Source organism: Oncorhynchus clarkii, chromosome 5, assembly GCF_045791955.1.
Source record: "Oncorhynchus clarkii lewisi isolate Uvic-CL-2024 chromosome 5, UVic_Ocla_1.0, whole genome shotgun sequence".
Lineage (NCBI taxonomy): Eukaryota > Metazoa > Chordata > Actinopteri > Salmoniformes > Salmonidae > Oncorhynchus > Oncorhynchus clarkii.
The window spans coordinates 87,371,319-87,393,368 of record NC_092151.1 but is presented as its reverse complement, the minus strand read 5'-3'; the positions used below and the strand labels follow the sequence as shown (position 1 = coordinate 87,393,368).

General features: G+C 42.8%; 1 protein-coding gene across 1 annotated transcript in view; it reads right to left on the bottom strand.

The window, feature by feature from the left end:
- LOC139409507 (hemicentin 1) overlaps positions 1-22,050 on the bottom strand; it is a 242,956-nt gene that overhangs the window by 186,142 nt on the left and 34,764 nt on the right. Inside the window, exon 2 of the mRNA XM_071154768.1 lies at positions 3,339-3,409. Coding sequence (XP_071010869.1) covers positions 3,339-3,409 — 71 coding nt within the window. The remainder of the gene's footprint in view (positions 1-3,338; positions 3,410-22,050) is intronic.

The window sequence follows — 22,050 nt, the reverse complement described above, 5'->3', positions numbered from 1 at the left end:
AGTAATTAGAGCAGGTAAAATACATGTGTTGTCATGCAGGGTTGCAGGTAGCCTAGTGGTTAGAGCGTTGGACCAGGAAACAAAAGGTTGCAAGATCAAATCCCAGGGCTGACAAGGTAAAAATATGTTGTTCTACCCCTGAACAAGGCGCTGTCATTGAAAATAAGATTTTTTATAATAATTTGTTCTTAACTGACTTGCCAAGTTAAATAAAGATTATCAAAAAAATACCTATAATATGCCATGACTGTCAGCCATTCAGTGTTCAAACCACCCAGTTTATAATGATATACACTACCGTTCAAAAGTTTGAGGTCAGTCAGAAGTCTTCTTGTTTTTGAAAGAAAATCACATTTTTTGTCCATTAAAATAACATCAAATTAATCAGAAATACAGTGTAGACATTGTTAATGTTGTACCCACAAAACACTAGTCTCAATGTCAACAGGCGACTCTTCGCAGTTCCTCTGTCCAGTGTCTGTGTTATTTTATCCCAGAGTCACCTCTTCACTGTTGACGTTGAGACTGGTGTTTTGTGGGTAGTATTTAATGAAGCTGCCATTTGAGGACTTCTCAGTTGTGCACCGGGGCCTCCCACTCCTCTTTCTATTCTGTTAGAGCCAGTTTGTGCTGTTCTGAGAGGTACACAGCATTGTACGAGATCTTCAGTTTCTTGGCAATTTCTCGCATGGAATAGCCTTCATTTCTCAGAACAAGAATAGACTGACGAGTTTCAGAAGAAAGTTCTTTGTTTCTGGCCATTTTGAGCCTGTAATCGAACCCACAAATGCTGATGCTCCAGATACTCAACTAGTCTAAAGAAGGCCAGTTTTATTGCTTCTTTAATCAGCACCACAGTATTCAGCTGTGCTAACATACTTGCAAAAGGGTATTCTAATGGTCAATTAGCCTTTAAAAATAATAAACTTGGATTAGCTAACACCACGTGCCATTGGATCACAGTAGTGGTGGTTGCTGATTATGGGCCTCTGTACACCTATGTAGATATTCCATTAAAAATCAGCAGTTTCCAGATAAAATAGTTATTTATAACATTAACAATGTCTACACTGTATTTCTGATATTGTGTTCTTTAAGGACATTTCTAAGTGACCCCAAACTTTTGAACGTTAGTGTACATATATAGCATTTGATAGGTTTGACATGAACTGAAATAATATATTGTATTCTGCTGTCCATCTTAAAGTCTCTTACATGTGCCTCTTATTCTCTGTTGCTGTCTCTCCACCCACCCCACTCTCTCACTCACCTCTCTCCACCCACCCACCCCACTCTCTCACTCACCTCTCTCCACCCACCCACCCCACTCTCTCACTCACCTCTATCCATCCACCCACCCACCCACCCACTCTCTCACTCACCTCTATCCATCCACCCACCCCACTCTCTCACTCACCTCTCTCCACCCACCCACCCCACTCTCTCACTCACCTCTCTCCATCCACCCACCCCACTCTCTCACTCACCTCTATCCACCCACCCACCCCACTCTCTCACTCACCTCTATCCACCCCCCCCCTTCTCTCTCTCTATTCCTCACTCTGTATCGCTCTCTTTCTTCCCCCCTCCCCACTCTCTCTGTGGGGTCAGGGGAGCTGCCATCTGGAGCATTCTAGGAGGCACGTGTCTGTCTGAGGGGAGCACTGGTTGCCAGGAGGAACATCTGGAACTGACTGATCCCCGTTTCCAGACCAGAGGGATGGAATGTGAGGAGAACTCCTCTCCTCCACTCCCTAACACCCCCACCCTCTGTCAAAGAATCCCCCCCACCCCCATACCAATAACCCTATCACCCCCTGTATGTGTACTCTCATCCCCCTCTACAGTAACAAAATATGGGATCGAAAAAAAGGTACTATATACCGCACCAACTGATCTCAACAACCAACCTGAGGTAAGCCTACTGGACATTGAAAGGGCTGTATATAAATGATGATGATGTATGATGTATGATGTATATAAACAATGTATGTACAGCTATGGAGCTGACGCATATAAGAGGTTCACTACATCAGAGTTGAACTGTATTAGATTAGATGTCATCTACATACAACTACATGAGATAGTCCTAAAACTCATCAGTTCTTTAACCTGGTCCCAGCCTACAGCAGCAGAGAAATGACAGGTGACAACCGGGGTGAGGATAGGATAGCCTAGCATAGTCCTGTAAAAGGAAGCTCGTGGATCTCTATGGGGGTACTGTGTTGCCCAGAACAACCCACTCACACGCCAAACACAAGCTAGCACACGCCAAGGATGCACAAGCACATGGGAAGGATGTCCCCTCGCAGGGCAGCTAGCTGCAGTATCTGAACGCTAGCTACTGGTTTCACCTCAGAGCTCCTTTCGCTCCCAGACACAAATCACTCTTCTGTCATTGGTCTGCTCAGATACTGATACTGCTGAGAGACAAATCTGGGTTTCAGTGAAGCACTTCAGCAGCATTGTTCAAATAATGGATTACCATATAGAGAGGTGATAACCACCAATCGCAAGACAACTTCCTCCCTCTCTTCCCTTCCTCTGAGCGATTGCAGGAGAATTTGGATTTCGTGTTGCTATGTTTGGCTCTCTGACTCAGTTGATTATTTTTTGTTTAGATGTATGTTTGTTTAGATATGTGTTATTTTTGTTTAGATAATGTGACAACCCTCCCACTCGATCTGCCAAATTATTTCTCTTTGCTCTTGTTTTCCTTAATATGATGTCGGTGGGAGGAGCTGGATGGGTCATCAGCGAAATAGGACACCTGTGCCCAGGTGTGTCCCGGGGATAAATACACCTTCCCCCAATACATCGAGGAGACTCTCTCCACGCAGACACACTGTTGGCTTCTTTGTGTTAGTTTATTTTAGTTAGTTGTTTTTGTTTCAACACCCCTCATTATCACCATCTATGCACACATCCACTCACTTACACTACTGACTACACACACCATTGTTAATTGTGTATAGTTTACTTTATTTAATAAATATGTTTGTCATTTCCTTATCTCCTCGTTGTCTCCCTCTTTGTTACGGGCTATGACCGGTTCGTAACAATATGTGTTTGTTTAGATATGTGTTACTTTTGTTTAGATATGTTATTTCTGTTAAGATATGTGTTTGCGACGGCTAAGGAAAATGAGGAAGGAAAACAAACCAAGGTTTCACAGGAATGTTGTTATGCATCCAGGATGGTCAACTTTCAGACAAACACAAAGGCAACAGCTCTGTATAACTGAGGGCTTTATGATCTATATGATCAATGTTCTGATCTATAGAAGGGTACACAATCTAAAATGTCAGAGGCCGGAGGTCATAAACTCCTGAACCCACCTGGACGTACAGCTCCCTCAGTTCAAACTGAAACTTCTTTGGATCCGTTGTGATGGTTACCGGTCCTATTTCTGCAAAGAAACAAGATACATTAAACATTACAGACAGCCAGAACATGATGTATAATGTTTTAGACTAATAGCCCTATTAGAATGAATAATTGACATAGTTTCTTGGTCTGAATTCCTGACTGTGGCCAAATATTTGTGCAGACGTCCAAGTTCAAATGTCACAGTTTGAACTGGTGTGACAGGGAGCTTCCTGTAAACACTCAGGAAACCAGATCCATCCCTCCACACTGCGTGTGTTTGTGATGAGAGGGAAGAGATTTCCATTTTGCATCTTCAAATGGGCTATGCTGAAATGAGGCCCTTTTCGGCTCTAAATATTTGCCCATTCACACACGTACGCACAGTATCCGGGAGGGCAGTGTCTGGGCAGGCGCGCCATGCAGGCACAGAGGAGTTGCTTTGGAATTGATAAGGAGACCCCAGCTCTGGAGAAACTTCAATGCTCTCTTTCACAAGCCTATCATGGCTCACATGGCCTTTCTCATGTGCCTATCCCAACTACGATTAGAGGGTCGATGAAACACAAGGAAGTGGAACTTCCAATAACTTGGAACATGAAAACGTGTTATTGTGAGGTCAACATTACTGGACGACAGATCAAAGGCTTGCATGGTAGAGGAGTTTTAATAGTCAACCGCAATCATTTTCCCGTCATCGTGAGACAAAGAACATGGCAATTGAACCACATTTCACATGGTTTACGTGGTACAATATGTTAGTTCATTTTCTGATTTAAAAAAATCTAGCAAAAGCATAGGAGGAAAAAGTCCAGAATGATACTCTGACTGAGCCGATCGGAGGCCAAGTCATTCTCATAAAAAATGCTTATGGAAACCTATGAACATTTCACCTCTGAATGAATGTTCCACATGTTGCAACTCTTTCAAACTGATTTCCAGCCTGAACACAACACACGGAATGGATGGGCTGATCCTAGCTGTGGAACTCCACTGCTAACACCATCCAATAAAGGCCTGTCTCACGGCAACCCCCACTGACACTAATTGGCAATGGCTCCGTTACAAAAGGCCAACATGTTCTCATTAATAATGTTCCCGTTCCCCTCCCTCCACCTCTACCCTTCCTTCATCCCTGCATCCCTCCTCTCCTCCCCCAGGCAGTCAGCTGTTCTGCAGCTCTGGGGGAAGACCTTACGACACAGGTATGCTCTTGTGTCATGGCCAGCCGGGGTTCGGCGTGAGGACATCCTTTCGGCTTCGCAGGTTATAAAAACAGTTATAAAAGCCCCAGAGGGTGAGTGACATCAGCATGTACCTTTTTTCTCCAACTGTGGAGAAGACTCTGTTCTACAGTCAGCGTTGGTTGGTTTGTAGTCAAAACGCTTTTTCTCAGCTCACTTGTGTTTCAGTCTTTTTTTCAGTCTCATCAAAATGTTAAACTACAAAAAATTATCTTTATTTTCAGGGCCAGGATAGTCTTGATTTCCAAGAATGCCTGAATGGCTTCGCCTTGCTTTTCTGGTTGGCTGGATGCAAGTTTCACCATCCAATTATTTCAGATTTACAGGAGTGCAAGTTTCACCATGGTACGGACCGTAGCGATATGTTGGCAAACGAGAATTATTCAAATATGGCAAATTCTTGTATTCTATTCATGCTGGCTTTCACGGGCTACCTGAGACATGAAACAGATAGGTGGGAGGGCATACAGGCTGTTGCAAATGTAGGCTATAAATGGATAATGGAATCACTTCAACCATTTCGTTTTTTTTTCAATATTCTGCATTTTTGCGGATGTATTTATATTTTTAGGTGTGACGTAATTACAGTAGGCCCAGCTGTTTTTATTGACGCAAGACAGTTGAATGGAAACGCACCGTAGCAGGTAATTGTTGCATCTACTTTCCATGCTAACTGTCTAAAAGTCAACAAAAAAATCACAGGAGAAGTTAACGGAAACATAGCTACTGAGAATTCTGGCGAGGGCTCTGCACTAGCGCCACCTACTGGGAGGGTTGACTGAAACAAAGAGCCCCAGAAGTTCCAAGGGGTTAAAAACCTACAAATTACTTTCACAACAGAAATTATAGGCCAGTGGGCGTTCTGCTCTGACGATAAGGTAATAGCTGGTGGTAGGACTGACTGATACATCCTAGATATTCTGTTTTTGTTTTTTTCAACTCTGATATTTCATGAAACTGGGCAATTCTCCACTTCTCGACAGCAGAATATTGAGGCCAATTCCGTTTCAACGTCTACACATTCTTACATTTGTTTTATATAATGTTAAGCTTTAAAAGTCAACACAACTCTGCACCATACATCCTGGCAACAGAAAGATCTGAGGAAACTTCATTGCTAATAATCAGCAATATTTCTTTGACGTTTATTTTCACAGCAACCGACAGCAAATAACATCAATCTTCCTTATGAAAGCACTGTACAAACAAATACTTTTAAAATTCTTTAATAATGTATAGTATAACAAGCCGAGAGGGATCTAGATTGTGGCAGTTGTGGAGAGAGAGAAGGACCATTTGGGCCGATCAAAGAAAGACGCCATTTAAAACTAACAGGGAAATGTGTTTGGCTAGCTCCGAACAGAACTGCCTGCTGTGCTCGGGAAAAGAGGGGGGAGGAGCAGACTGACTGGCCGAGAAAGGAGAAGAGAAAAAAATGCAAGGAAATCAAGATAGCAGCAGTAGCAGCTGTCCAGATAACTCATCCAAATCCCGTGCGCTAAATACAACAGGTGTAGGTAGTATGTACATGTAGATATGGTTAAAGTGACTATGCATATATGTTGAACAGAGAGTAGCAGTAGTGTAAAAGATGAATGTTTAGTTAAAGTGACTAGGCATATATGATAAACAGAGAATCGCAGCAGCGTAAACAGAGGGGTTGGGGGGTTGGGAACACAATGCAAATAGTCCGGATAGCCATTTGATTAACTGTTCAGGAGTCTTATGGCTTGAGGGTAAAAACTGTTGAGAAGCCTTTTTGTCCTAGACTTGGCACTCCGGTACCGCTTGCCATGTGGTAGTAGAGAGAACAGTCTATGACTGGGGTGGCTGGGGTCTTTGACCATTTTTAGGGCCTTCCTCTGACACCGCCTGGTGTAGAGGTCCTGGATGGCAGGCGGGTTAGCCCAAGTGATGTACTGGGCCTTACGCACTACCCTCTGTAGTGACTTGCGGTCAGAGGCCGAGGAGTTGCAGTACCTGGCAGTGATGAAACCAGTCAGGATGCTCTCGATGTTGCAGCTGTAGAACCTTTTGAGGATCTCAGGACCCATGCCAAATCGTTTAAGTTTCCTGAGGGGGAATATGTTTTGTCGTGCCCTCTTCATGACTGTCTTGGTGTGTTTGGACAATTCTAGTTTTTTGTTGATCTGGACACCAAGGAACTTGAAGCTCTCAACCTGCTCCACTACAGCCCCGTCGGTGAGAATGGGGGCGTGCTCGCTACTCCTTTTCCTGTAGTCCACACTCATCTTCTTAGTCTTGGTTACGTTGAGGGATAGGTTGTTATTCTGGCACCACCCGGCCAGGTCTCTGACTTCCCTATAGGCTGTCTCGTCGTTGTCAGTGATCAGGCCTACCACTGTTGTTTCGTCTGCAAACTTAATCATGGTGTTGTAGTCGTGCCTGGCCATGAAGTCATGGGTCAACAGGGAGTACAGGAGTGGACTGAGCACGCACTACTGGGGAGCTCCAGTGTTAAGGATCAGCGTGGCAGATGTATTGCTACCTACCCTCACCACCTGGGGGCGGCCCATCAGGAAGTCCAGGATCCAGTTGCAGAGGAGGTGTTTAGTCCCAGGATCCTTAGCTTAGTGATGAGCTTTGAGGGTACTATGGTGTTGAATGCTGAGCTGTAGTCAATGAATAGCATTCTCACGTAAGTGTTCCTTCTGTCCAGGTGGGAAAGGGCAGTGTGGAGTGCAATAGAGATTGCATCATCTGTGGATCTGTTTGGGCGGTATGCAAATTGGAGTGGGTCTAGGGTTTCTGGGATAATGGTGTTGATGTGAGCCATTACCAGCCTTTCAAAGCACTTCATAAATACGGACATGAGTGCTACGGGTCTGTAGTCATTTAGGCAGGTTGCCTTTGTGTTCTTGGGCACAGGGACTGTGGTTGTCTGCTTGAAACATGTTGGTATTACAGACTCATTCAGGGACATGTTGAAATTGTCAATGAAGACACCTGCCAGTTGGTCAGCACATGCCCGGAGCACAAGTCCTGGTAATCAGTCTGGCCCCGCAGCCTTGTGTATGTTGACCTTGTGCATGTTAAAAGTCTTACTCACGTTGGCTACGGAGAGCGTGATCACACAGTCGCCTGGAACAGCTGATGCTCTCGTGCATGCCTCAGTGTTGCTTGCCTCGATAAGAGCATAGAAGTGATTTAGCTCGTCTGGTAGGCTCGTGTCACTGGGCAGCTCGTGGCTGTGCTTCCCTTGGTAGTCTGAAATAGTTTGCAAGCCCTGCCACATAAGACGAGCGTCAGAGCCGGTGTAGTATGATTCAGTCTTAGCCCTGTATTGACGCTTTGCCTGTTGTTGATGCTTCGTCACAGGGCATAGCAGGATTTCTTGTAAGCTTCCGGGTTCGAGTCCCGCACCTTGAAAGCAGCCGCTCTATCCTTTAGCTCAGTGCGAATGTTGCCTATAATCCATGGCTTCTGGTTGGGGTATGTACGTACAGTCCCTGTGGGGACGACGTCCTCGATGCACTTATTGATAAAGCCAGTGACTGATGTGGTGTACTCCTCAATGCCATCGGAAGAATCCCGGAACATGTTCCAGTCTCTGATAGCAAAACAGTTCTGTAGTTTAGCATCTGCTTCATCTGACCACTTTTTTATAGACCCGAGTCACTGGTGCTTCCTGCTTTAATTTTTGCTTGTACGCGGGAATCAGGAGGATAGAGTTGTGGTCAGATTTACCAAATGGATGGCGAGGGAGAGCTTTGTACGCGTCTCTGTGTGTGGAGTACAGATGATCTAGAATTGTTTTCCCTCTGGTTGCACATTTAACATGTTGATGGAAATTTGGTAGAACTGATTTAAGTTTCCCTGCATTAAGGTCTCCAGCCACTAGGTTCTATCTTGCCGGTGCAGCGTGTATCCCGGTAGCTGAATATCCATGTCGTCATTCAGCCACGATTCTGTGAAACATTGGATATTACAGTTTTTGATGTCCCGTTGGTAGGATATTCGTGATCGTACCTTGTCTAGTTTATTGTCCAATTATTGCACGCTGGCGAGTAGTACTGACGATAATGGCAGCTTTCCCACTCGCCTTTTTCGGGTCTTGACCAGGCATCCGGCTCTTTGTCCTCTGTACCTGCGTCACTTCCTCTTGCAAATAAGGTGGATGTCGGCCCTGCTGGGTGTTTGGAGGATGTCTTGTGCGTCTTGTTTGTTGAAGAAAACATCTTTGTCTGATCCGAGGTGAGTGATCGCTGTCCTGATATCCAGAAGCTCTTTGTCTGATCCAAGGTGAGTGATCGCTGTCCTGATATCCAGAAGCTCTTTGTCTGATCCGAGGTGAGTGATCACTGTCCTGATATCCAGAAGCTCTTTGTCTGATCCGAGGTGAGTGATCGCTGTCCTGATATCCAGAAGCTCTTTGTCTGATCCGAGGTGAGTGATCGCTGTCCTGATATCCAGAAGCTCTTTGTCTGATCCGAGGTGAGTGATCGCTGTCCTGATATCCAGAAGCTCTTTGTCTAATCCGAGGTGAGTGATCGCTGTCCTGATATCCAGAAGCTCTTTGTCTGATCCGAGGTGAGTGATCGCTGTCCTGATATCCAGAAGCTCTTTGTCTAATCCGAGGTGAGTGATCACTGTCCTGATATCCAGAAGCTCTTTTTTGCCACAAGATACGGTTGTGGAGACATTATGTATAAAATAAGTTACAAATAACGCAAAAATAAACACATAATTGCATAATTAGTTGGGCGCCCGTAAAACTGCTGCCATTTCTTCCGGTGCCATTTTAACAAAGCCTTTTGACTTCTTAAACATGGCAGAAAGGTACCAATATATGGTGCCCCGACTCCGTATTCATTCAGTCATCTACTGCACAGACCAGCTGGCTGGTGTGTTTACGGACATATTCAATCAATTATATTGTTCCTGTTCCCAAGAAAGCTAAGGTACTGAGCTACAGTGCCTTGCGAAAGTATTCGGCCCCCTTGAACTTTGCGACCTTTTGCCACATTTCAGGCTTCAAACATAAAGATATAAAACTGTATTTTTTTGTGAAGAATCAACAACAAGTGGGACACAATCATGAAGTGGAACGACATTTATTGGATATTTCAAACTTTTTTAACAAATCAAAAACTGAAAAATTGGGCGTGCAAAATGATTCAGCCCCCTTAAGTTAATACTTTGTAGCGCCACCTTTTGCTGCGATTACAGCTGTAAGTCACTTGGGGTATGTCTCTATCAGTTTTGCACATCGAGAGACTGACATTTTTTCCCATTCCTCCTTGCAAAACAGCTCGAGCTCAGTGAGGTTGGATGGAGAGCATTTGTGAACAGCAGTTTTCAGTTCTTTCCACAGATTCTCGATTGGATTCAGGTCTGGACTTTGACTTGGCCATTCTAACACCTGGATATGTTTATTTTTGAACCATTCCATTGTAGATTTTGCTTTATGTTTTGGATCATTGTCTTGTTGGAAGACAAATCTCCGTCCCAGTCTCAGGTCTTTTGCAGACTCCATCAGGTTTTCTTCCAGAATGGTCCTGTATTTGGCTCCATCCATCTTCCCATCAATTTTAACCTTCTTCCCTGTCCCTGCTGAAGAAAAGCAGGCCCAAACCATGATGCTGCCACCAACATGTTTGACAGTGGGGATGGTGTGTTCAGCTGTGTTGCTTTTACGCCAAACATAACGTTTTGCATTGTTGCCAAAAAGTTCCATTTTGGTTTCATCTGACCAGAGCACCTTCTTCCACATGTTTGGTGTGTCTCCCAGGTGGCTTGTGGCAAACTTTAAACAACACTTTTTATGGATATCTTTAAGAAATGGCTTTCTTCTTGCCACTCTTCCATAAAGGCCAGATTTGTGCAATATACGACTGATTGTTGTCCTATGGACAGAGTCTCCCACCTCAGCTGTAGATCTCTGCAGTTCATCCAGTGATCATGGGCCTCTTGGCTGCATCTCTGATCAGTCTTCTCCTTGTATGAGCTGAAAGTTTAGAGGGACGGCCAGGTCTTGGTAGATTTGCAGTGGTCTGATACTCCTTCCATTTCAATATTATCGCTTGCACAGTGCTCCTTGGGATGTTTAAAGCTTGGGAAATCTTTTTGTATCCAAATCCGGCTTTAAACTTCTTCACAACAGTATCTCGGACCTGCCTGGTGTGTTCCTTGTTCTTCATGATGCTCTCTGAGCTTTTAACGGACCTCTGAGACTATCACAGTGCAGGTGCATTTATACAGAGACTTGATTACACACAGGTGGATTGTATTTATCATCATTAGTCATTTAGGTCAACATTGGATCATTCAGAGATCCTCACTGAACTTCTGGAGAGAGTTTGCTGCACTGAAAGTAAAGGGGCTGAATAATTTTGCACGCCCAATATTTCAGTTTTTGATTTGTTAAAAAAGTTTGAAATATCCAATAAATGTTGTTCCACTTCATGATTGTGTCCCACTTGTTGTTGATTCTTCACAAAAAAATACAGTTTTATATCTTTATGTTTGAAGCCTGAAATGTGGCAAAAGGTCGCAAAGTTCAAGGGGGCCGAATACTTTCGCAAGGCACTGTAAATGACTACCGCCCCATAGCACTCACTTCCGTCATCATGAAGTGCTTTGAGACACAATCGAGAGCATCCTGTCGAGCTGTATCACCGCCTGGTACGGCAACTGCTCCGCCCATAACCGGAAGGCTCTCCAGAGGGTAGTGAGGTCTGCACAACGCATCACTGTGGGCAAACTGCCTGCCCTCCAGGACACCTTCACCACCCGATGTCACAGGAAGGCCAAAAAGATCATCAAGGACAACAACCACCCGAGCCACTGCCTGTTCACCCCACTATCATCCAGAAGGCGAGGTCAGTACAGGTGCATCAAAGCTGGGACCGAGAGACTGAAAAACAACTTCTATCTCAAGGCCATCAGACTGTTAAACAGCCACCACTAACATTGAGTGGCTGCTGCCAACATACTGACTCAACTCCAGCCACTTTTATAATGGAAAAATTGATGTTATAAATATATCACTAGTCACTTTAAACAATGCCACTTCATATAATGTTTACATACCCTACAGTACTCATCTCATATGTATATACTGTACTCTATACCATCTACTGCATCTTGCCTATGTTGTTCTATACCATCACCCATTCATATATTTTTTTATGTACATATTCTTATTAATTTCTTTACACTTGTGTGTGTAAGGTAGTTGTTGTGAAATTGTTAGGTTAGATTACTCGTTGGATATTACTGCATTGTCGGAACTAGAAGCACAAGCATTTCGCTACACTCGCATTAACATCTGCTAACCATGTGTATGTGACCAATAACATTTGATTTGATTTGAACATAGCTAGCTAACTAGCCAGTTAAACCAAATACACATCTGGACTCCCCCACTCTCGCTTTCTCCCGTTGTGCTATTTACAGACAAACACGTGACTGACTCAACTGTTCTGGGGAACGACGTTAAGCTCCATAATGTAAAATAATGTGACAGGTGAAATGAAGAACGCCATCTGCTTTATCTCCTCATGTATTGCACAAGTTGGCGTCAGGCTTTTACTTAATAAAATGTAGCTACGAATATTCAAATGTATTGAAAAACTTCAAATAAATTGTTTACAGTATTGATGGAAATGAGAAACCATCCCTTGGCTATTTCCAAATACCCCGGTACACGGTATACTGCCCAAGCTTAGTCAAATAACCCTGTATACAGTAGGGTGCCCGAGTGGCGCAGTGGTCTAGCATTGCATCTCAGTGCTAGAGGTGTCATTACAGACCCTGGTTCAATTCTGGGCTGTATTACAACCAGCTGTAATTGGGCAGTGCACAATTGTCCAGGTTTGGGGAGGGTTTGGCTGGGGTTTGAAAGTTTGAAATATCCAATAAATGTTGTTCCACTTCATGATTGTGTCCCACTTGTTGTTGATTCTTCACAAAAAAATACAGTTTTATATCTTTATGTTTGAAGCCTGAAATGTGGCAAAAGGTCGCAAAGTTCAAGGGGGCTGAATACTTTCGCAAGGCACTGTAAATGACTACCGCCCCATAGCACTCACTTCCGTCATCATGAAGTGCTTTGAGACACAATCGAGAGCATCCTGTCGAGCTGTATCACCGCCTGGTACGGCAACTGCTCCGCCCATAACCGGAAGGCTCTCCAGAGGGTAGTGAGGTCTGCACAACGCATCACTGTGGGCAAACTGCCTGCCCTCCAGGACACCTTCACCACCCGATGTCACAGGAAGGCCAAAAAGATCATCAAGGACAACAACCACCCGAGCCACTGCCTGTTCACCCCACTATCATCCAGAAGGCGAGGTCAGTACAGGTGCATCAAAGCTGGGACCGAGAGACTGAAAAACAACTTCTATCTCAAGGCCATCAGACTGTTAAACAGCCACCACTAACATTGAGTGGCTGCTGCCAACATACTGACTCAACTCCAGCCACTTTTATAATGGAAAAATTGATGTTATAAATATATCACTAGTCACTTTAAACAATGCCACTTCATATAATGTTTACATACCCTACAGTACTCATCTCATATGTATATACTGTACTCTATACCATCTACTGCATCTTGCCTATGTTGTTCTATACCATCACCCATTCATATATTTTTTTATGTACATATTCTTATTAATTTCTTTACACTTGTGTGTGTAAGGTAGTTGTTGTGAAATTGTTAGGTTAGATTACTCGTTGGATATTACTGCATTGTCGGAACTAGAAGCACAAGCATTTCGCTACACTCGCATTAACATCTGCTAACCATGTGTATGTGACCAATAACATTTGATTTGATTTGAACATAGCTAGCTAACTAGCCAGTTAAACCAAATACACATCTGGACTCCCCCACTCTCGCTTTCTCCCGTTGTGCTATTTACAGACAAACACGTGACTGACTCAACTGTTCTGGGGAACGACGTTAAGCTCCATAATGTAAAATAATGTGACAGGTGAAATGAAGAACGCCATCTGCTTTATCTCCTCATGTATTGCACAAGTTGGCGTCAGGCTTTTACTTAATAAAATGTAGCTACGAATATTCAAATGTATTGAAAAACTTCAAATAAATTGTTTACAGTATTGATGGAAATGAGAAACCATCCCTTGGCTATTTCCAAATACCCCGGTACACGGTATACTGCCCAAGCTTAGTCAAATAACCCTGTATACAGTAGGGTGCCCGAGTGGCGCAGTGGTCTAGCATTGCATCTCAGTGCTAGAGGTGTCATTACAGACCCTGGTTCAATTCTGGGCTGTATTACAACCAGCTGTAATTGGGCAGTGCACAATTGTCCAGGTTTGGGGAGGGTTTGGCTGGGGTAGGCTGTCATTGTAAAATAAGAATTTGTTCTTAACTGACTTACCTAGTTAAATCAAAGGGCGTCTATTTCTGCTCTCTGTTATTCCTTATTGAATCGTCATGTTTGGTCTGACTGAGTGACAAGGAGCTGACAAGATAGCAGAAACAGAACTGGGGCCAGGCTAAGACACTGCTACTTTGGCACAACCTCTACATACCGGTACAGTACATGGTGTCACAGAAGGCACACCAAAGCCGTGGCTCTTCTGCTCTGATAACTAGACCAGGGCTGAAATGCTTCATAAAGAAACTTCTCTGGTCCACAGGGGTCACAGAGTCTGCTTGTTTAAGCCCTTAAGCCTTTTATTCAGAGACTCATTTAGACCTATATAGGCCACCATTGTGTGTCACAATGAAGATGCTCATGTTCTGATCTTCTTTTTCATTAGAAAAAAAATGAAACAGTGGTAATGTTCCAGTGTTAACTTCAGCAGTTAGTCCTGGGGCGGCCTCTCAGCCATTAGACACAGGAAGAGGTTTTAGTGTTCTCTCTCTGTGATGATAAAGAAGAACACATCGGTCGGTGGGTTAGTGGCGTAAACAGGGACACGTGTGTGAACTCAGTCTGAAGGAATGCTCTGAAGTCTGACCAGAGAGATTAAAAAAAGGAGAGAGAGAATCCACCCTAAACAATGGGCCAAATGTTGATCTGCTCAGAAGAACATCTCTCATCCTTTTTTCTACTTTCTTTGTCTTGAGAGTGTAAGAGACAGGCGGAGGATGATTCAAGATGCATGAGGTAAACAAATGAAAACAGATGACTCTGGTTCCGGTTGTTGTTGTTTCTTGTAAACCTTTGCATTCTCATCGTGGTTATCTGAGGTAATGCTAGTTAGCCAAATTAGCGTACCCCGCAAATCCCAGGCATGCTTAAACACTAACAGAGAGGCTAATGGGATGGAACAAACTGGGCAGCTTTCCAGCACAATCTTAATTTCACCTCCTCCGAAGTTACATACACACAAACACACACATGCATGAACATGCGCAGAGACACCGCGCACACACAATTTCAGACACACACACACATAATTCACCTCCTATGACATTCAGCTTGGGCTAATTCACTGGGAATCACTCTCACATTCGTCCGTGGAACGCCTCATTCGGACTGTCTATTTCCACATGGAAAAAATGTCAGCCAGGGAATTTTGAAGACCCATCCATAGAAAGGTCAGTCATTATTGTATTTATTTTCAATCCAATGTGTGTGTTTGTTTAAAAAACTAAGTGTTTCCCAGGCTTCCAGGAGTTTGAAAATGTCAAGAAACTCAAAATAGAACGTAACAAAAGCCCCTTTAGCCCAGACACTCTTCCTCCTTCCTGTGTACAAGACAAGTCCAAAAATGTCACACTGAATAGAGCAGTCTGGGAAACTAATATCAAACTCCCCTCACCACAGACACCCTCCGTCTCAGACCCCCCCGCCCCACCCCCCCACCCCACCCCCTCGCCACATGCCAGAGTTTATGTAGCTGTGGAAGCATTCACATTAACAGCATAGAACATTTGTTTTCCTTTTTTTACTTTCCTCAAGGCGAAGCTCTGGACGTCCGAATGTACAATTACTCCTTTCTATAAAAGGAACATATCACAGAGCTCCACAAACAAGCAGTGTGACAATACGACCATTCAGTGACCACAAGGACCACTAATCTTAACCTTCGGTCCAACCATGATCAGCTCTGTGGTTAGTGGTTATACTGGGTCGTGTGGCCACACTCTGTTGTTACACACAGAGACATAAACTCAAGAAAGACACTCAGAAGACGATTCTGAATTGTTTATGAGACATGTGGGTTAATAATGTGGTTTAACGATATGGGGTTTAATGACATGTGGTTTAATGACATGTGGTTTAATGACATGTGGTTTAATGACATGGGGTTTAATGACATGTGGTTTAATGACATGGGGTTTAATGACATGGGGTTTAATGACGTGGTTTAATGACATGTGGTTTAATGACATGGGGTTTAATGACATGCTTTAATGACGTGGTTTAATGACATGGGGTTTAATGACATGGTTTAATGACATGTGGTTTAATGACATGTGGTTTAATGACATGGAGTTTAATGACATGGTTTAATGACATGGGGTTTAATGACATGGGGTTTAATGACATGTGGTTTAATGACATGTGGTTTAATGACGTGGTTTAATGACATGGGGTTTAATGACATGGTTTAATGACATGGTTTAATGACATGGTTTAATGACATGTGGTTTAATGACATGTGGTTTAATGACATGGGGTTTAATGACATGTGGTTTAATGACATGTGGTTTAATGACATGGGGTTTAATGACATGCTTTAATGACGTGGTTTAATGACATGGGGTTTAATGACATGTGGTTTAATGACATGGTTTAATGACATGGTTTAATGACATGGTTTAATGACGTGGTTTAATGACATGTGGTTTAATGACATGTGGTTTAATGACATGGGGTTTAATGACATGCTTTAATGACGTGGTTTAATGACATGGTTTAATGACATGTGGTTTAATGACGTGGTTTAATGACATGTGCTTTAATGACGTGGTTTAATGACGTGGTTTAATGACATGGGTTTAATGACATGGTTTAATGACATGTGGTTTAATGACATGGGGTTTAATGACATGCTTTAATGACGTGGTTTAATGACATGGGGTTTAATGACATGGGGTTTAATGACATGGTTTAATGACATGGTTTAATGACATGGTTTAATGACGTGGTTTAATGACATGTGGTTTAATGACATGTGGTTTAATGACATGTGGTTTAATGACATGGGGTTTAATGACATGCTTTAATGACGTGGTTTAATGACATGGTTTAATGACATGTGGTTTAATGACGTGGTTTAATGACATGTGCTTTAATGACGTGGTTTAATGACGTGGTTTAATGACATGGTTTAATGACATGGGGTTTAATGACATGGTTTAATGACATGTGGTTTAATGACGTGGTTTAATGACATGTGGTTTAATGACATGTGGTTTAATGACATGTGGTTTAATGACGTGGTTTAATGACGTGGTTTAATGACATGGGGTTTAATGACATGCTTTAATGACGTGGTTTAATGACATGGTTTAATGACATGCTTTAATGACGTGGTTTAATGACATGTGGTTTAATGACATGGTTTAATGACATGTGGTTTAATGACATGGGGTTTAATGACATGGGGTTTAATGACATGGGGTTTAATGACATGGGGTTTAATGACATGGTTTAATGACATGTGGTTTAATGGCATTGGGTTTAATGAAATTGCTTAATGACATGTGGTTTAATGACATGTGGTTTAATGACATGTGGTTTAATGACATGGGGTTTAATGACATGTGGTTTAATGATATGTGGTTTAATGACATGTGGTTTAATGACATGGGGTTTAATGACATGGGGTTTAATGACATGTGGTTTAATGACGTGGTTTAATGACATGTGGTTTAATGACATGTGGTTTAATGACGTGGTTTAATGACATGTGGTTTAATGACGTGGTTTAATGACATGTGGTTAATGACGTGGTTTAATGACATTGGGTTTAATGAAATTGTTTAATGACATGGTTTAATGACATGGGGTTTAATGACATGTGGTTTAATGATATGTGGTTTAATGACATGTGGTTTAATGACATGTGGTTTAATGACGTGGTTTGATGACATGTGGTTTAATGACATGTGGTTTAATGACATGGTTTAATGACATGTGGTTTAATGACATGGTTTAATGACATGTGGTTTAATGACATGGTTTAATGACATGTGGTTTAATGACATGTGGTTTAATGACATGTGGTTTAATGACATGGTTTAATGACATGTGGTTTAATGACATGGTTTAATGACATGTGGTTTAATGACATGTGGTTTAATGACATGGTTTAATGACATGTGGTTTAATGACGTGGTTTAATGACATGTGGTTTAATGACATGTGGTTTAATGACATGTGGTTTAATGACATGTGGTTTAATGACGTGGTTTAATGACATGTGGTTTAATGACATGTGGTTAATGACATGTGGTTTAATGACATGTGGTTTGATAAAATGTGGTGACAGTGGTACTGATGTAGCTGTTTACACAAACAGGAAGAGTGATTTTTCCTCTCACTGCTTTTATGCCTGGAGTGTTTGCAAGTTTATTCAACACAGTGATTGTACACATCCTAAAGTATTCCTGCTGACTGAGGTGAAAATCTGGCAGCAATGAGAGTTCCTGCCATCCTGACTGTCAGCTGTAGAGGCTAATTCAATGAGAGTTCCTGTCATCCTGACTGTCAGCTGTAGAGGCTAATTCAATGAGAGTTCCTGCCATCCTGACTGTCAGCTGTAGAGGCTACTTCAATGAGAGTTCCTGCCATCCTGACGGTCTGCTGTAGAGGCTAATTCAATGAGAATTCCTGTCATCCTGACTGTCAGCTGTAGAGGCTAATTCAATGAGAGTTCCTGCCATCCTGACTGTCTGCTGTAGAGGCTAATTCAATGAGAGTTCCTGCCATCCTGACTGTCAGCTGTAGAGGCTAATTCAATGAGAGTTCCTGCCATCCTGACGGTCTGCTGTCGAGGCTAATTCAATGAGAGTTCCTGTCATCCTGACTGTCAGCTGTAGAGGCTAATTCAATGAGAGTTCCTGCCATCCTGACTGTCTGCTGTAGAGGCTAATTCAATGAGAGTTCCTGTCATCCTGACTGTCAGCTGTAGAGGCTAATTCAATGAGAGTTCCTGCCATCCTGCTGGTCTGCTGTCGAGGCTAATTCAATGAGAATTCCTGTCATCCTGACTGTCTGCTGTAGAGGCTAATTCAATGAGAGTTCCTGTCATCCTGACTGTCAGCTGTAGAGGCTAATTTAATGAGAGTTCCTGCCATCCTGCTGGTCTGCTGTCTAGGCTAATTCAATGAGAGTTCCTGCCATCCTGACGGTCTGCTGTAGAGGCTAATTCAATTCATCAGCAGCACTGAATACACATGTTAACCAGCACAGTGTGTAATTACCTTGTCACACAACAAACACACACACACAAAACACACACTCCTTCCTCTCCTCACTGGACACAGACGTCAGTTAAAGTCTAGTATTGAGTCTAGACCCAAGTTGGGTGGAAAAAAATACATTCCAGAAATTCATTTAAAGTTGATGGCTTTTTGTAAATCCAATCAGTTTTCAAAGTTGATACAACGTCATCACATTGCATTTCTTTGTTGAAATGATGTGGAAACAGCATTTGTTTTTTACATTTCAGAACCTTGATGTAATTTTTCAAAACACTTGACACGAATCTCACAACCGATGATCAAAATGCACATTTTTCAAAACTCTTTAACACTTTTCCAATTGCTTGGATTGTAACGGCTGTTGGTGGTGGAAGAAGGTGAGGACCAATGCGCAGCATGGTAAGTGTCCATCTTTTTAATAAAGTAAATGAACACTGAACAAAACCAATAAAGTGAACGAACGAACGAACGAACGAACGAACGAGTTCTGTCTGGTGCAGACACCAACACTCAACAGAAAACAATCACCCACAACTCAAGGGTGAAAACAGGCTGCCTAAGTATGGTTCTCAATCAGGGACAACGATTGACAGCTGCCTCTGATTGAGAACCATACCAGGCCAAACACAGAAATACCAAATCATAGAAAAACAAACATAGACAACCCACCCAACTCACGCCCTGACCATACTAAAACAAAGACATAACAAAAGAACTAAGGTCAGAACGTGACATGGATACAATACACAGAAAGCTAAGATCATTTGTTCACTGAACTAAAATCACCTGCTCAAAATGACACAACTTAACATCAAAATATTACCATTTCAAAATACAATTCACACATTACATCTGAGATGACTGTCTATTCATTTCATTACAATGATCTAACTATCAATTGATATAACTGCCCAAAATGATAAGTAACTGTGCCTAATACAACAAGTGTAGACCTTACAGTGAAATGCTTACTTACGAGCTATTAACCAACAATGCAGTTAAAAGAAATATGGATAAGAATAAGAAATAAAAGTAACAAGTAATTTTAAGAGCAGCAGTAAAATAACAATTGCGAGACAATATACAGCAGGGTACCGGTACAGAGTCAATGTACGGGGGCACCGGATAGTTGAGGTAATATGTACATGTAAGTAGAGTTATTAAAGTGACTATGCATAGATGATAACAACAGAGAGAAGCAGCGGTGTAAAATGGGGGGGGGGGGGGGCAATGCATGTAGTCTGGGTAGCCATTTGATCAGATGTTCAGGAGTCTTATGGCTTGTGGGAAGAAGCTGTTTAGAAGCCTCTTGAATTTAGACTTGGCACTCTGGTACCACTTACCATGCGGTAGCAGAGAGAACAGTCTATGACTAGGGTGGCAGGAGTCTTTGACAATTTTCAGGGCCTTCCTCTGACACCGCCTGGTATAGAGGTCCTGGATGGCAGGAAGCTTGGCCCCAGTGATGTACTGGGCCGTTTGCCCTACCCTCTGTAGTTTCTTGCGGTCGGAGGCCGAGCAGTTGCCATACCAGGCAGTGATGCAACCAGTCAGGATGCTCTTGATGGTGCAGCTGTAGAACCTTTAGAGGATCTGTGGACCCATGCCAAATCTTTTCAGTCTCCTGAGGAGGAATAGGTTTTGTTGTGTCCTCTTCACGATTGTCTTGGTGTGCTTGGACCATGTTAGGTTGTTCGTGATGTGGACACCAAGGAACTTGAAGCTCTAAACATGCTCCACTGCAGCCCCATCGATGAGAATAGGGGAGTGCTTTGTTCTCTTTTTCATGTAGTCCACAATCATCTCCTTTGTGTTGATCACATTGAGGGAGAGGTTGTTGTCCTGGCACCACATGGCCAGGTCTCTGACCTCCTCCCTATAAGCTGTCTCGTCGTTGTCGGTGATCAGGCCTAAAACTGTTCATGCTCCTTGGTAATTGTTGCATTACTCTTAATGCATAGTTTTATGGAAACTGATTTCAGGATAACGAGATCCATTGACACCAATTACCGTGGAGCATGAACCAATTGGACTACATTATCTATGGATGTAATATTTCATCATAATTCTTTCTCCGACACTGTTTCTATGGTCCCATGTATCACTTTTTCAGACCATGTTTTCAGATTTGACATTACTGTACACTCACCGGCCACTTTATTAGGTGAACCTATTTAGTACTGGGTAGGACCCCCTTTGTCCTCCACAACAGCTTGAATTATTCACAGTGTTGTACGCTAAGAGATGCCCTTCTGCACAACACTGTTTTAAACGGCTGTTATTTGAACATTTGTGGCCTTTCTGTTAGCTTGAATGAGTCTGGACATTCTTCTTGTCACGACTTCCGGCGAAGTTGGTTCCTCTCCTTGTTCGGGCGGCGTTCGGCGTCGCCGGTCTTCTAGCCATCATTTATCAATTTTTCATTTTCCATTTGTTTTGTCTTGTCTTCCCACACACCTGGTTTCAATTCCATCATTACATGTTGTGTATTTAACCCTCTGTTCCACCCATGTCCGGAATTGTTTATTGTAAGTGCTTGTGCACGTTATTCTGGCATGCGATGGGTTTTGTACCCATTGTATTGATTGTTTTGTTTACAGTGATTTTTATTATTAAACTGCGCTGTTGTAACACAGTTTTTGCGCCTGACTTCTCTGCCGCCAGTATGCACCCCTTACACTTCTCTGACCTCTCTGTTAATGACAGGGTGTTTTGCCCACAGAATTGCCGCTCACTGAATGTGTTTTGTTTATCGCACCATTCTCTGTAAACTCTGCACTGTAGTGCATAAATATCTCAGGAGGGTAGCTGTTTCTGAGATGTTGGAACCACCATGTGTGGCACCAACAATCATACCATGGTCAACGTTGCTTAGATCACGCATCTTGCCCGTTCTAATGTTTGGTTGAACAACAACTAAAGCTCTCTACTCTATATACTCTATATATTGAGTTTCAGGCTGCCACATGATTCGCTGTTCGAAGGAGCAGGCTATTTGCGTTAACATGCATGTGTACCTAATAAAGTGGCCTGTGAATGTACGTATGCAGGCCCCCT